Source organism: Archocentrus centrarchus, chromosome 20, assembly GCF_007364275.1.
Source record: "Archocentrus centrarchus isolate MPI-CPG fArcCen1 chromosome 20, fArcCen1, whole genome shotgun sequence".
Classification (NCBI taxonomy): domain Eukaryota; kingdom Metazoa; phylum Chordata; class Actinopteri; order Cichliformes; family Cichlidae; genus Archocentrus; species Archocentrus centrarchus.
In genome coordinates, this window is record NC_044365.1 from 32,497,325 (window position 1) to 32,513,852 (window position 16,528).

The window sequence follows — 16,528 nt, forward strand, 5'->3', positions numbered from 1 at the left end:
TCAGAGTGAAACCAGTTTGATAACACGGGTATGAATTTATGTTCCTTCCAGTCAGGTTTTAAAGTTTCCATGCCATCTCCGATTACAGCTGTATTTACTGTTCTGAGTATTTGCCAGCTCTTGCTACTGCTCACACTAAACCTCTCCTAAACATCTTTACAGGGAGACCGCTTTGATGTTTCAGTTATAATGCACCAGGATTATTCTGAACTGGGAATCATATAAAGCTATGCTAGTAGTTGAAAATGAGCAGGAACCACTTTTAAAGCTTGATCAATGATTCCTACAATCATGCAGATCACCTCTAAAAACGAAGCTCCACCCACCTGCTACAAAAATAATATTACAAGGGGCAGCCAATCAGGAACTGAGCCCCCCCCCCAAGCTACATCTCTTAATACCATGTACTGCTGGATCCTCACAAAGACATCTTTAGTCTGTTCCAGGGACACGGCTGAAAGCTGAAGGGGATGGCGACCTTTCCACAGGTTTAGGAGTGTTTATGGGAATTTCTGACCATTCTTCCAGAAGTACATCCCCAAACTCCAGAGAACACATCTCCACTGCATCCAACGCTTTGCATTGAGCTTGGTGATGTAAGGCTTGGATGCAGCTGCCAAGGAAACCCATTCCATGAAGCTCTCACTGTTCTTGAGCTGATCTGAAGGCCACATGAAAGTTGGAGGTCTGTAGTGATCGACTCTGCAGAAAGTTGGTGACCTCTGTGCACTATGACCCTCAGCATCCTCTGACCCCTCTGACTTTACGCGGCCTACCACCTAGTGGCTGAGTTGCTGTTGTTCTTAATCGCTTCCACTTTGTTATAATCCCACTAACAGCTGACTGTGGAATATTTAGCAGTGACTGGACTTGTTGCACAGGCATCATCCTATCACGGCACCACGCTGGAACTCACTGAGCTCCTGAGAATGACCCATTCTTTCACTGATGCCTAGGTGCTAGGTTTATACACCTGAATTCAATGATTTGGATGGTGAGTACTTTTGTCAGGATGGTGGATCAAGAAAAAGTTACAAAGCATTTCCAAACAGCTGATTTTATTTTTCTACTCTTACACGTTTGGGGTTTGAGTGAAATCAGAGCGATAAAGGCCTTCAGGAGAGCACCAGCCGCAGTTTAAGAGCTGTTGGAAGCAAAAGGTCCAAAAAACAAACAAAAAACAAGGAGCTGGAAATGAGCTTTGAGCAGCATTTTGTATTTTTAAGCAAATAAATGACAGAAGTTTGGAGGCTCCTCTGAGACCCTCGTCTAACACTTCAGAGACAGAAAACCAGACATCATTTGCAGTTTTTGTCCATTTGTTTCATCGTTTTATTTTTGCCATCTCCAGTCAGGTGACAAAGGCCTCGAGTGAACAAAAAACGCTTGCAACTCTACCACCCTCCCCAACCCGATTGAGTCCCTCAAAAAGAAACACACACACCTCACTGCAAACCGCCTCCCACATTTCGGAGGCCCACACCGCCACACACTCGCGCCCTCTTATAAATGAAACAACATTCCTCTTTTTGTATTTGGGGTACGGCCCCGATGGACGAGAGGTGTGAGCGCACGGAACCCTCACGCCCCCTCAAACTTCTACACAGATGAGACTGGCATCACAAGGGTTAATTTTCTTTTTTTTCCTCCTCTTTTTTTTTGGGGGGGGGGGGATATCTTGGTTTTAGAGCTTTGACATGCTGGGGTGGACCTCAAGTGCTCCTGACGTGCCGGCCACCACTGATCCCAGCAATCGGGAAGGAGGAAAGGAAAATAAAAGGGACCTTGTCGCACTCAAAGGCCATGCTGGAAAGTGGTATGGCTGCTAGAGGGACGACCTAAACCAGAATTCAGCATCTACAGGGGCAACCCTCCCTCCCTCCCACCCACGGCTTTAACACCTGAAAACCTGCCCCCTCCCGACCCCCCCCATCCCCTTCCCACTAAAAGGCTTTAAACCTGCTAGATTCAATCTAAAGAATATAAAAAATAATCATACAAAAGCTGAATCCCGCTGTTATTCCAACATTCAGGAATGTGAGTGGCAAAACCAACACGTCTGAAGGCAAACATGATAAGCAGGAAATGAGCAACTGATCGTGGATGCTTTTTTTTTTTAAGTCGTTTTATATAAAGTTGCCAAACAAAACCTCAATGATCAGGCAGAGGCCCACGCAGCGAGCTGCGGTGGAACAATCCCAACAGCAAATGGAAAGGAGAAACCAAAAGGAGGGAGGAGGAGGAGGAGCAGGGGGGGGGGGGGGGGGATAAAGATCAATGATGAGAGAAAGATCACAACAGAATGATTGAGGTTGTCTGTGAAGGCCGACGCTTTGGTGACAGAACCAATGAGAATGCAAGAGACTGGTTGTGGGTGGTGCTTGTTGTCCGGGCAGCAAAGTCTATCAACTCCTTATTTGCTGGCCAAGACCTTGGTAGCGACGGCACATTCCTCCCCCATGGCAGAAATCACGGTGACCTGCGTAGAGCGCACAGACACACAAATGTGTTCCAGTCAATCATCTGAAACTTTACACGCATCTCCGCCCTCCTCCACCTAACATGGAAGCCTGTCCTCAGGTTCATCGCTGACCCCAGGTCAGCAATTTTCATATTCATGACAAATTGCTCAAAATGTTCACAGCCCAGGAATTAGACCAGACCAGGAAAATTTAGAGACAACCTACTAACCTACACTAAACCAAAACTAAGAAGCTCAATCTGCTAAAGCTACGCTTTATTAACCATGTAAACTAACCCAAACTAAACATTTTAAAGTCTTTTTGTCTAATTTTATGCGTCACATAACATTAATCTGTACAATAAAATTAACTTCCTTTGAGACCAAACTTACCATGAATTCTTCACCCGCGTCGAACTTCGCCTCGATTTCCTTGCCGACTTCATTTTCAGGGACACGCAGGTCCTCTCTGATGTCGCCGTTGTCACTCATCAGGGACATATAGTTTTCATTGATGTTAACCAACTGTTTGGGGGGGGAGAGAGAGACAACCATCAGTGACCTCAGCCAGGTTTGATAAAGGCCTAAAACCTGGGAAACAGTTGTGATGCACATTTAAAATAAAGTTTCACGTCTACGGTTGAGCTCACAGCTGCTGAAGATGCACCTGCAGATTAATGTTCAGTCACTCCTACACGCCCCTCAAAGGGAAAATCATTAAAAATTTTTAATGCAGCTACTTGAAGCATTAACGTTCAGCCTGTGTCAGCCATAAATGACCCATCTCAGAGTCTAACTAACCTGATCAAGTCTCAGCTTCTCACCCCAAACTTAAACCTCTATTAACCTGAACGTGACTCCTGACCAGAGCAGCACACGTGCTGCCTTCCCTGTGATCCACTCATGTTTAGTCACATCCTGAGACTGGAAACCCCCCGTCACACACGATTTGGCCATTTTCCAGGAAACAGATCGAAGAAAGTGGAACAATTTGAGAGATTTTATGAAACGAGTGGTGTGAAGAGTAAACAGACAGAACTGCTCTAAAGGACGTGTCAGCTGAAAGGTCAAAGTTCAGAGTTTAGGTTTTCAGAGACCAAACAGCATTATAGCTAACCCAGACTGACCCACAATACATCCAGCTGTTTCACTCAGCAAACTGTTCTTACAGAAACAGTAAATGTGTTTGGCTTTGGTCAAACTTATGAACAAGCATCAGGAGGTTTTAGTTTCCTGAGAAATTTACCGTTTACACACTCCACCATCACTAAACACCAAGGCTCCGTCAGGCCAAACAAAGTGAAACTAAAATAAAACCACAGGAACTCTGAGCGTCGGCTGCGACCTTTAAATAAGAGCCAATGAAGAAGAACAAACTCATTTTCAGACAAATATTATGGCGCTCGTTTCTGAACTTGGAACGAAATGCAGCAACATGACAGTTTGGAATAACGTCTCCACCCGGGCCTCAGCGCTCTGCGACCCAGACACACAATGGAGAAACACACCTGTCTGTGTACCTGCACAGCATCAGCTGACAGCAATCCTTCTATACTGTCAGTCACAGCACATCTGCAGCATCTGGACTGACTGAACCCTCAACTTTACTTAGTTGTGTATCCATTATAAAAGAAAGGCATGGCTGACAGAATCCAAACATCTGGAACCACTGCCTGAGCCGAAGTCTGTACCTTAAACTTCTTTGAACTTGTCTAACTGTGTGAATGTTTCATAATGGTTTAAATGTTGTGTCTGATTGTGATAAATATGAACAAACGGACTCGAGGAAAAACAAACAAACAAACAAACAAAAAACAACAACAACTTCCCATTAATACTCACTGATCTTAGAACAGCTGCAGAGTCCCAAAAGGCCAGTATATAAAATTTTTACTGGCCCAGGGAAAATAAGCCAATTTACTGACTTTATATAGTATAAGTTTAATAAATAAGGTCATTACTGATATTATTGTTAAATCTGCAGATAATCATGAACCCTTTGAGATAAACTGCAGGGATCCTGCAGGTGTGGACAGCTGAGGAAAACGAGCCAGAAAGTACTCACAGGTGAAGCTGACCTTTGAACCCTCACATCTTTGGACACAGCTTTATTCAATATTCTATATCTATATATCTATCTCTCTATCTATCTATATATCTATATCTTATATCTATCTATATCTATATCTTATATCTATATCTATATCTTATATCTATCTATATCTATATCTTATATCTATCTATATCTTATATCTATCTATATCTATATCTATATCTTATATATATCTATATCTATATCTTATATCTATCTATATCTATATCTTATATCTATATCTTATATATATATATATCTATATCTATATCTTATATCTATATCTTATATCTATATCTATATCTTATATCTATCTATATCTTATATCTTATATATATATCTATATCTATATCTTATATCTATCTATATCTTATATCTTATATATATATCTATATCTATATCTTATATCTATATCTATATCTTATATCTATCTATCTCTGAGCAGTCCACCTAAATACAACTAAAACTACAAAACAGCGACGAGCACATTAGGAGAGAAACTTTGGACTAATAATGTCATCACATTTGAAACTCTTTCAAATTTCATGACATTTTAACGTCCTGGTGAGCGATAACGTCACAGTAAACGTCTTTGCTAACAGCTCTCATGTTTCCTCCAACACAGACGTTACTGTGTGGACTCATTCACAGAGTAGTGTGGAGTGGAAACATTCTAACATTAAAAGCGTCTCTGGTGATGACGATCCCGATCCCAAATATTTCTCCGACTATAAATCAAACTTCATGTCAAGTTTCCAGAGAAACAGACGCCCTGTCAGTGTTTCCATCTGCTGAGTCACCGCTGGGCCAAACCAAACACACGACGCATCACTTTTGTCACCGCGAGGTCACGTGACCTAACAGAGGTAACCGACAGGAAGTACCTGATAGTCTATCCTCTTGATGGAGGGAACATCCATGTTGTGGGTGGAGGGGCACATGTCTTCATACTTCTTGTTGGTGAAGATGTCGATGCCAACCAGGTTAACCTAAAGGGAGACCAATCAAAGCTGTTTAAGGAGAGCAGGCGCAGACCAACCTGACCAAGCGTCTGAGACGCTCACTGCAAGCCTAACCCTTAGCGCAGGCTCGGCCTGAAGGCCGGCCAGATATTCTCATCTGCAGAGGCCATTTTTGGTTCCACTCGTCTTAATTATGGGTTTAAACTGAGAAGTTTATTATCTTAGATTCTCGTCTGTCCTGAAAGTTTACACTTGACTAAAATCTTAAGAGCTGCTCTCACTGCATTCGTTTAAAGTTATTTTAAATACTCAGCCTGAGAAATATCAGGCTTTTTGCTCAATGACAGTCTGAAAATTGTTAAAATACATTTTGGCCTGTTTTGGTGGGAATTTGGTCATGTTTGAGTTCGACGCCTCAAAAAATGCCGTCATTGAAAATCTGTTTGATTCTTCTACCTGAATGAAAATCATGACTGAGAAATTATTCTGCTTTAGTTTTTAAATGGCATTAAATTTATTTTGCTCAGTCCGTCTCAAAACGATCCAACAAATGTTTGACTTTGGCATCTATACGACAAAATCTTCTAGTCTCATTTATCGAATGTTGGGTTCCCCCCAAAAGATATTTTTAAAATTTGTATAAAATTCAGAGACTGATTTAGATATTTATCAGTTTTATAAACGTGGGCTTCAATTATATTAAATTGGGCAGAAATCAGGAGGGGAAAAAAAAAAAAAAAAAAAAAATCCAGAAACTTCTGTTAACTTGATGAATTTGGCTGTGAGCAGGTCCACTTCAATGTACTGGACTGAATTATTAGTATCAAAGTAGAGACTGCCATGAAGTTAGTTTGTAGTACCCAGAGTAGCTGCAATGGTATTCTAATATAAAAGTACTATATCTGACCAATGTTGTGGCCTTTAACACTAATTACTGTAAAATAACTTGATTTTTAAGGTAAAGTACACACGGGAACACCCTGCAGTTAAAGCTAAGATAAGAACACTTCAGGCTGCTTGGATCAGACAGGTCTGAAACCCGAGAGCCTTAAAATCTGAGCTCAGCCTCAGGTCTCTGCCAAGGAGCTCAAATTTGATGCTGGTTCTACTTTGGCTGTTCCCAAACTTTATTTTAAACTTGCCAGCTTACAGCAGCCCTCTGCTCAAAGCTCTCAGCTTCTGTCTGCTCTGAGGTTTGTCCTGTTTCCTGTTGATGGCCCGTTTTTCTGTCCTGATCAATATTTTCTACCTTACAGTATAAACTGATCCCACGTAAATAAACCCAAGCTGAAAAAAAAAAGGACTCATAACGGTCTCTGAGGGGAAGTTTACCTTAGCATGTCCGTGCTTGCCGGTCTTAGAGGTGGACATTTCCACAATTTTGCAGGGACGCCCCTTCAGCACCACGTAGCCGTTCTTGCGCAGAGCGGAGCACTGCATGGGGTAGGTGGCGGAGGCGCCAGACTCACCAGTCTGGAAATCAAGATCGGGATCTGCCATGGTGCGATGGGTCTGGGGCGCTGCTGGAGACATTTGAACATCAATTACCCCGAAATAAAAGTTTGATTTCCACGGTCAGCCGAGACAGAATATCCTTCCTCCTAACAGTGAGCCCCTTATCTCTTAATGAAGTGAGACTGAAGAGCCCTTTGAATGATGGAGAGGTGTAAGAATTTACATCTACAGCAAAGATAACAGACTGTGGTGCTATCATGATAGTTAAAGCTTTTGTGACAGTTACATGACAGCTGCCAGTATCATCCGTCCAAAACTCTGGACATCAAGGATTTGATGTAAAAATTTACGGCTACAAAAGCTAAACAAATGTCTCAATTATAATTTTAGTGAGTTTAGAAAGAGTTTAACAGTCATGTTGCCGGCCAGCTAAAATAACCCAGTTCCTCAGTGCTTCAGTACTGTGCTCACCATTTCCATTAGATTGATCACATACTTCAGAGTTTGGGTGCTTTGGTACAGCAGTTAATGCAGAACATTTGGAATCCAACTGAATCTGATACAGTTTTCAAACAGCAGCCAATGAAATGTTTGGAAAATAATAAAAAAACATTAAACATTAAAAACACCCCTCTGAGAGCTGTGCAAATTTCAGGGCTTTAATTAAACTTTTAAGGATTTAAAATTTGCGGGGAATTTTTTTTACTTTAAATCTGCTGAAGTTTGAGTTATTGGCAGTTCAATGTGCCTGATTGCAGCTTTGATTTTAACCCAACGTGAACCACAGTCCCTGAATGTTTCCCCCTTTAAAGGAGGTCTAAATGCTACCTTATTTCTACAGTACAGGTAGAGATTAACAAACAGTTCAATATCACCTCAAAACCTTGAGGAAAATATATTAAAATCAACCTCAAAACTGTCAAGAAACCCAGTTTAGGGGCTTCTGTTGCAAATGTTTCAATGTTTAATAGTTCCCCCCCCTAAAAAAGTGATTCCACTATAAAAAAAATTTCTACATTCTGCTGAGTTTAAAAAGCACTTTAACAGTCTTGTCCCCAGCTTTGATTTCAACTACTGCAGCCTCTCCTGGGCCCCACAGAGCCCTCTGCTACTTCCAAGTACATATCGCGAGATTTCCACAGTGGAAAAGGTACAGTCCTCATGATCTGCTCGCCAAATTACTATAAGAGCGATTGAATATTACACTATAATAACCGATTAATACTAAGAAATAGACCCTTAGGAGTACACCGAAGCGTGGACGCAACCACCCGGGCTCGACACGAGGCTGGACGGCTGCGCCACCTCTCAGCCTGCCGCCGCAGTTTGATCGCAAATGTTAGCAAACACTGGCGTCACACGAAGCTCAAAGTAAAAAAAAATAAAATAAAAAAAAAAAAATTATATATATATGACCATCAGCCACTTTTTCACTACATCAGTGCCGCACACGTAAATTAAAGGTTAATCTCGGGATCATTATAAGAAGTTGGCTGGCCGGGAGTTTAGAAATGCAGCGTAACGTTGCAAACACAGCCGAGAATATCGCATTAAACACCAATGTTAGCACGTTTTATTCTGGATGTTTCGCTTTTAAAACGGTTTCTTGTAACGTTATCGGGACGCGCTTTCGATGCCGCGAGATTTACGGCTGGCCAACGTGCACTGCTGCTTCACAAACACCAAGTCCCGTTATCCGAGCTAATGCGCTGCTAGCGGCGGCTAACCGTGCTAGCTGTCCATTCAGCTCGGTCCAAATAAAGGCGCGGATTAAACTCGGACCGGCAGCGGCCGGGATTCGAGCCGTCAGTTGGCTTTTCAGCGATCAGCCCGCCGGGTCTACAGATGACAATGCCGATTCTGCCCGCGAAGCGAAGACACGGGCGTTAGCGCGGAGAATGACAAGCAGCTTCCACGGAGCGCGCCGCCGAAGGCCGCATGTCCCTTTGATTCAGCGTGCTAGCGCTAGTCAGAACATGGACACCCACACCCTACCCTGCCGCCGACTACATCCAGCGGAAAACCGAGGAACTACTCCCCTGGCATCTCAAATCAGTACACGACTACTTTAGTACCTCTGAAATCGTTATCGGGTCACTTAAAATCTACTAAAGTCCACCGTTTATCCCCCCCAAGGCAGCAACACGCGCCATGCCACACTTACCTTCCAAGAAAAAGAGGACCTAAAGTGCGCATGCGCGGCCAACTTGACTGCAGCATCCGTAGAGGAAGAAGGGAGGGGAGGGGCGTTTATGTGTTCCGGTGGCAGCCTGGCAGAAAGGGTTGCCAAGTTTGAGACAAACATGGCAACCCGCGGGGATTACCGCTGCCAAGAGGGCTGCTGGCCACGTAATAATACAACTTTTTAAATTTCCTTTTAATGTACTTACACGATAGGACGGATTAGATTTGGATCACCCAATATTTTGTTAAACACGAGGTATTTATTGCCACTACTTAATATTATTAGGGCCCAAAGTCCTTTTAGTATAACAAGGGTGATGTGCAGAGCTGTGGTAACTACTGAGTGATAAAGCTGAGCCATATCATGAAGACATGGGAAAGCGTTGTTGAAGCTAGGTGATGGTCAGTGAGCAGCAGGTGGAGGAGAGTCTGGAAAGGTGGAGGTATGCACTGGAGAGAAGAGAAATGAAAGTCAGTTGAAGCAAGACAGAATACATGTGTGTGAATGGGAGAGAGACAAGTGGAAAGATGAAGCGGCACAGAGCAGAGGTAATGAAGTTGGATGAGTACCTGGGGTCAACCATTCAAAGCAACAGCCAGAGCACAAGAGAGGTGAAGAAGAGAGTGCAGGTAGGGTGGAGCAGGTGGAGATGAGTGTCAGGGGTGATTTGTGACAGAAGGAGAGCAGCAAGAGTGAAAGGGAAGGTGGCGAGAGCTCTTAAGATGGTTTGGAGGATGGAGAGGATTAGAAATGAGTCCATCTGAGGGACAGCTCAGGCTGAGCCGTTTGGAGACAAAGAGGCAAGGCTGAGATGGTTTGGACCCCTGAACCTGCCCCTATCTTCACATGCTTGATTCAAATCCACACCTGGAGACATCTACAAGCCAGTATTAGCTGACAGTCATAGCAACACCTAGTGGCAACAGCAAATCACCATTATGTGATCATATACATGACATTTGTGTTCATGCATAACATATAAATAGTGGATTTTCTCTAATGCCACCTAGTGGTCAAAGAAAGTACTCCCTCCATCTTCTCAGCACACTCTCCTCGCTCCTTAGTACACTTACTACTACCACTACTACTACTAATAGTAATAATAATATTTTGTAAAGGTGTTTTACTCTTCGTATGCTGTCAGGTTTAGATTCTCCATAATTTCAAGCATTTATTCTTACAGTAGTGAGGACTTCTGATCAGGGGACCGCAGATGAAAATGAGCTTTTAACTATATGTGGTACAACATATATATTCTGTGCATTGTCAAATAAATTTATATTACATTGAAATGTACCTACAAATACACAAATGAACTAATGAAAATAAGGTCAAAGAGATGAGATGACCTGTTCAGGGTAAACCTGACCTCCTCTCACCGAGTAACAGCTGGTAGTAGATAGCATCATCAATGATGTTTTCCAAAAAGCCACAAAATAAAGAAGTTTATGGTACAAAAGCTACAACGTTTTTAATGAAAAATGGGACAAAGTCATGTTTCTTACTGTGTTTCATCACCTCTTTTCTAACAGCTGTTAGTGTTTGGGACCTGAGGAATTCATCAATGGCTCTGTGTTTCATTTGTATTCATGTGTATTCAGTATGCAGCAGACTGACAGCTTTACCCCTAAAATGCTCAAAGCTATCATGGAGAACTGTTGTTAGAATATGTGCAGAATGTAGTCTGGTGTTAACCTTCTGGAATAAGCCACACCTTCTCTGAAAAGAACGTGGATGGCAGCATATGTTGATCCAAAACCTTCATGTAACATTCAGCATTAATGGTGCCGTCACAGTTGCCCCAGCCATATGCACCAATGCCCCCGACACCTTCATACCCCAATACTGGCTGTAAACTGTGATAAACTGCTGATGTCCTCTACAGCTCCAGGGTGGTCTGAGGTCCAAAGCAAACCTGAGATTCCTCAGGACAGTTTTCCACTTTGCCTCAGTCCATCTCCAGTGGTCTCCACAGAAGATGGTACATTTATGGATCTTAATTATTTGTTATTTCTTTAATGGTAGAGTTTGAACCTAGTGTGTGGATGCAGTGATGAGCTCTGTTTTTGATGCAGAGCTGCCTGAGGGTGAAGGAGTGTCCAAGTGTCTACAGTGCTGTGATAAAGTATTTGCCCCCATCCTGATTCATTAGGTTTTTGCATATTTGTCACATTTAATGATTCAAATCATAAAACAAATGTTAATCTTAGACAAAGATAAGCCAGGTAAATACCAAATGCAGTTTTACAGTGATGATTTCATTTGTTCAAACCTACCTGTCCCTGTGTGAGAAGTAACTGCCTCCTAAATCTAATAACTGGTTTTACCACCTTTGGAGCAAGAACTGCAGTCAAGCATTTCTGATAACTTGAAACGAATCTTTGTCATCACTCTGGAGGAAGCTTGGTCCACTCTTCTTTGCTGAATGGTTTGAATTCAGCTACATTGGAGGGTTTTCCAGCATGAATGGCCTGTTTAAGGTCAAAGCATCTCAATCTTATTCATGTCTGAGTTTTGACTCGGCCACTCCAAAACCTTCATTTTGCTTTATTAGCCATTCGGAGGTGGACCTGCTGGTATGTTTTAGATCTTTGTCCTGCTGCATAAACCAAGTACGCTTGAGCCTCATGGCATGAACTGATGCGGAGACATCATCCTTCAGGATATCCTCACAGAGAGCAGAATTCATGGTTCCATCAATTACAATTACAGCAGATCGTCCTGAAGCAGCAAAGCAGCCCCAGACCATCACACTACCACCACCACGTCTGACTGTCGGTCTGATGTTCTCTTTATGAAACCCTGTGTTAGTTTCTCCAGATGTAACGGTACTCAAACCTTCCAGAAAGTTCAGCTTCTGTCTCGTCAGTCCACAGAATATTTTCCCAGAAGTCTCGGGGGATCATCCAGATGTTTGTTGGCAGATGTGAGATGATCTTGTTGGTCGGCAGTGGTTTTCTCCTCGGAGCTCTCCCATGGAGGCCATTTTTGCCCAGTCTCTTTCTGATTGTTGAATCATGAACTCTGACCTCAGCTGAGTCCAGTGAGCAGCAGCAGAAGACCACACTGAGTGTCACACCTGGGGTTAGGGTTAGATTTCTGCTGCGACAGCAGATGGAAGGGCAGAAATGGGCGTAAACACCATGAGAGCAAGGATTCATCCTGCTTATATGAGCGGTTGAGGCTGGTGGTGTAACGGTGTGGGGGATATTTTCATACCCTACGGATGTCTGTGTAGATTCTCAGTCATCCAGGTCATAGTAGTCTCTGGAGCTTGAAAAAGGCGACTGGACTTCTTTTTGTTTCTTGAAGATGTTTCACCTCTCATCCGAAAGGCTTCTTCAGTTCTCAACCAAATGGTGGAGAGACCCAGGTATTTAAACCCCTGTGGGCGTAGTCCCCTGGAGGTGGTTATGACCCTCTATTGATCATGTGCGTGAACACATGTGCCCAGGTGTGAAGGGGGCGTGGGTCATATTTAATCAGTGGTTTCAGTTGAAACCAATTTAGGACTCCGCTCCATTGTTTCCTGTGGCCTATTGAGGTCACTGGAACAAAGGTGTGAATGGGGGTTGAGACATCTGGGAAGGGAGCTCAGGACAGCACTGTAAGCGGGGGAAAGTTGGTGACGTAATCCACCTCCTCTGTTCAATGATGGTTGTTCACAGTGGACATAGATGGCTTCTTTCACTCCTCTTTCAAACCATCTGTTTTCCCTGTCCAAAATGTGGACATTGGCATCCTCAAAAGAGTGCCCTTTTTCCTTCAGATGCAGATGTACTGCTGAATCTTGTCCTGTCGAGGTGGCTCTTCTATGTTGTGCCATTCGTTTGTGAAGAGGCTGTTTGGTTTCACCAATGTAGAGGTCCGAGCACTCTTCACTGCACTGAACAGCATACACTACATCGCTGATCTTGTGTTTGGCGGGTTTGTCCTTGGGATGAACCAGTTTTTGTCTTAGGGTGTGACTTGGTTTGAAGTATACTGAGATGTCATGCTTGGAGAAAATTCTTCTGAGTTTCTCTGACAAGCCTGACACATATGGGATGACAATGTTGTTCCTCTTGTCCTTCCTATTCTCTGTAGTTTGTGTTTGGCCTTCATTCCTGTGCATCTTAGCTGATTTGATGAAGGCCCAGTTGGGGTAACCGCATGTTTTGAGGGCTTTCTCAATGTGTGTGTGTTCCTTATGCTTCCCTTCTGCCTTAGAGGGAACACTTTCCGCACGGTGTTGTAGGGTCCTGATCACCCCAAGTTTGTGTTCCAGAGGGTGGTGGGAGTCAAAGAGGAGATACGCCCACAGGGGTTTAAATACTTGGGTCTCTCCACCTTTTGGTTGAGAACTGAAGAAGCCTTTCGGATGAGAGGTGAAACGTCTTCAAGAAACAAAAAGAAGTCCAGTCGCCTTTTTCAAGCTCCAGAGACTACCCTACGGATCTGCATCGTGGATGTTCAGCCAACAAATCTGCACAAACTGCGTGATGCTGTTATTTCAATATGGACCAAAATCTGAGGAATGTTTTCAATGTCGTATTGAATCTTTGCCATGAAGAATTAAAACAGCTAACCTGGTACTAGTAAGGTGTAGCTAATTCATACATACAGCTGCTACATACTGGCTGCTCTAACCTCCAGTCTTTGTCTCAAACACAGCAGCTCTGAAAACGTATCAGATACATTAAATCTGATTAAGTAGAACATCTCAAATCATCAACTCCTATTGGGCCAGAAGCTGCCATGTGACTGAGGTATGAAGAAAGAGAGCGGCTCAGGTGTAGTTGCTGTACAAGGAGAGGACATTTATTGAAGAATTCCCAACACCACAGATGTGTTACCAGGTCGAGGTCGTCTTCTGATTCAGACGAGGTGAAAACTCACATGCATATCACACACCTGTACACACACCTGCTCACCTCCACACACACACACACACTCAGAGGCTGACAGTCGTACATATGTTCACAGTCTTGATACGTACAAAAATTGAAATACAAATACAAATAATACCACAATAAAAACATTGTACTGTTTCAGATTTTTTTTAGAAATTCTTATAGCTATGTTCTGTACTCTATCCTGTAGAAAGACAACTAAGCTTTAATAAGTGAACATTATTTTTTGTCTTTCTCTAAAATGATCAGTTGGATATCATCATCATAAGGAAATTCTTACAGTATATATCTCTTTTTAATCTATGTGACCGTGCCTCCTGACCTTTATTCACAGGGTGCTGCGAACACCCTGCACATGTAAAAGGCTTCAGCTGGCCTTAACGAGCCATCACTCACTCCCCGCCACCTCCTTTAAAAACAACAAAAGAAGGTCAAGTAAAAGATGGAGCAGCATCCTCCGAGGTTCAGTTCCCGCCTTAAAAAGACGCTTCTGCTCGCTCCGCCCCAGCTGTGCTCTGGATATGATCATGAAAACATCTTTAATGGTAAATGCGTGAGTCTCCAGTGCACAGTTCAGTAGATAAAAGCCCTGATGGTGTTTCCAGCTCAGAGGTTTAGGATACACTGTCACCCCCCCCCCCCCCCCCCACACACACACACACGTATTGCCTCAAATTTACAACTCATAACAAGTGACAGTGGGTAAAACATGGATGCCATCATGCAAAAACTAAACAAGGCAAATGAACTACAGAGAAACCCAAACCAAGTCCTCTTAAGTATAGACAGATGAGGCAAAGCAAGAAAAGGTGAGACTGTCATCACTTCCTGTCTGTCCTCAACACCAGAGTGAGTATTTACACAAGTGCACACAGAGCAGCGTGGACAGACACAAGTAGAAACTTCCAGGAGCTGGCACCTACTCTACAGCCGAGTTTTCCCAACGTGAATATTTCCGTTATTGTGTTGCTATTGCAGCAATAGTACAATATCTACAACCTCCCCACCTGGGAACAGGCCGGGGCCAAGCAGCCGCCTGTGCAGCAGCTCCGGGACGCTCGCTGCAGTATTTCAGTCTCCGACGATGAAGAACAGCAGCGGGGTGTTCACACTGTGAGAAACGCCTGTCTGTGCGGCCTCATGGCTTCCCGCTTTCGTGAGGAGCTACATTAGAGAAACTACCTGCCCATCATCACACATATCACAATGATCGTCGTGACAACATGCAGCAACATTTTCATCATCTGACTTCAACATTTGGATTGTCACTCAAAGCTTTTCCACACTAAGTCGGGGCATTTTTAAATTTGGGGTATGTGCACATCCTGAGTCCTGATCTCACACCAGTGTTTCATTAATACCTGCATCCTTCACTGTGAGGACGAGCATCCAGTAATCTATAGCATCTTTTTATTAGTGAGTGATGTGTGAGATGATTAATAAGCTCAGTGTGTCCTTTTTCAGCCCTGTAACCCAACATGTCACAGTCATGTTGGTAGATTCTTCGGTGTAGTGGAGTGGAGAGCTGAGCAAGAAAGCAAAACTGTAAATGACGCAGTCAAACCCACTAACTGTTGATGCCTGAGCAGCTTAGTTTTGAAGAATAATGGATTTTAAAATAGAACAAATAACTTGTTAAAATCTGCGAAATCTATGAGTTGAACTCGAGCCAGTTTTTGGCGTCTGAAAAGGGACAACATTCATGTGACAGACATGGATCAGGACATACCTGAACCAGACTGATGAAAATAAAGATTAAAAAGAATTGCAGCAGATTCGAGGCTGTTAGTCATTGATGGTCACACTAGCTTCTCACTTCGATCTCTTTCTCTGCCTTTGAGTAACTCTTGAAACTATTTCTCTGTGAGGATTCTTTCAGTTTTTCCTGAAACATGAACTGAAAGATTCTGGAAAGGTTACAGTGTTTCTCTGCACTAAATGTTATATGAAGATTAAAATCTCAGGTTCACTTCCTATCATCACGTCTCCATCATAATCTGCATGTTTTAATCTTAATCAAGACAATTTTAGAAAGGAGGCTGAAAAAGCGCGAGTATTTTGGAGGGCCCCATCTCTGCAGAAACCGCGGGAGCTGAAAAATTCTCATGATTGTCAAAGTTTATTTGGTGCAGCTCAGACTCTGAACAGGCTTAGTGTGGATGTTTGCTCTTTAATCACAGTAAGAGAAGCAATATCAGCTGTGGGCCTGGTTTCATGCGAAAGACATCTTAAACTCCTCTCTGTAACATGTGACCTGCTGCAGGACTCGCAGTGTGAACACCCCATAATAGAAAGCCACTGATGTGCTACACTGAGAACCTCTGCAGCTCCCGGTGAATTGAGCGGGAGCTCGGAGGCCGCTCGGCCCGTCCGTAGGGGAGGAGGCGTCGTCCGCCGGCAGCACGAGGAGTTGCCTTTGCTCAGCAGGTGGTGACACCATCCACAGGGGGCTGCGGCGCCCCCTACAGCTGGAGGGGGTGG

General features: G+C 43.4%; 1 protein-coding gene across 1 annotated transcript; it reads right to left on the reverse strand.

The window, feature by feature from the left end:
• Window positions 1-2,102: 2,102 nt before the first annotated feature.
• eif5a (eukaryotic translation initiation factor 5A) lies at window positions 2,103-9,157 on the reverse strand. Its single transcript, XM_030756412.1, has 5 exons — window positions 9,135-9,157; window positions 6,848-7,035; window positions 5,438-5,542; window positions 2,855-2,986; window positions 2,103-2,479 (listed from the first exon to the last, which is right to left on the reverse strand). Exons 2-5 carry the CDS (start codon window positions 7,013-7,015, stop codon window positions 2,414-2,416), a joined length of 471 nt encoding a protein of 156 aa, XP_030612272.1. The 5' UTR covers window positions 7,016-7,035; window positions 9,135-9,157; the 3' UTR covers window positions 2,103-2,413.
• Between the last annotated feature and the right edge of the window lie 7,371 nt (window positions 9,158-16,528).

Bases quoted from the DNA above. Each gene is read 5' to 3' on its own strand.
- eif5a (XM_030756412.1), bottom strand. From the start codon at position 7,015: ATGGCAGATCCCGATCTTGATTTCCAGACTGGTGAGTCTGGCGCCTCC. The intron at 5,543-6,847 runs GTAAACTTCCCC...GTCTCCCTTTAG, and splicing joins GCAAGCACGGACATGCTAAG to GTTAACCTGGTTGGCATCGA. The intron at 2,480-2,854 runs GTAAGTTTGGTC...CGCTCTACGCAG, and splicing joins ACGCGGGTGAAGAATTCATG to GTCACCGTGATTTCTGCCAT.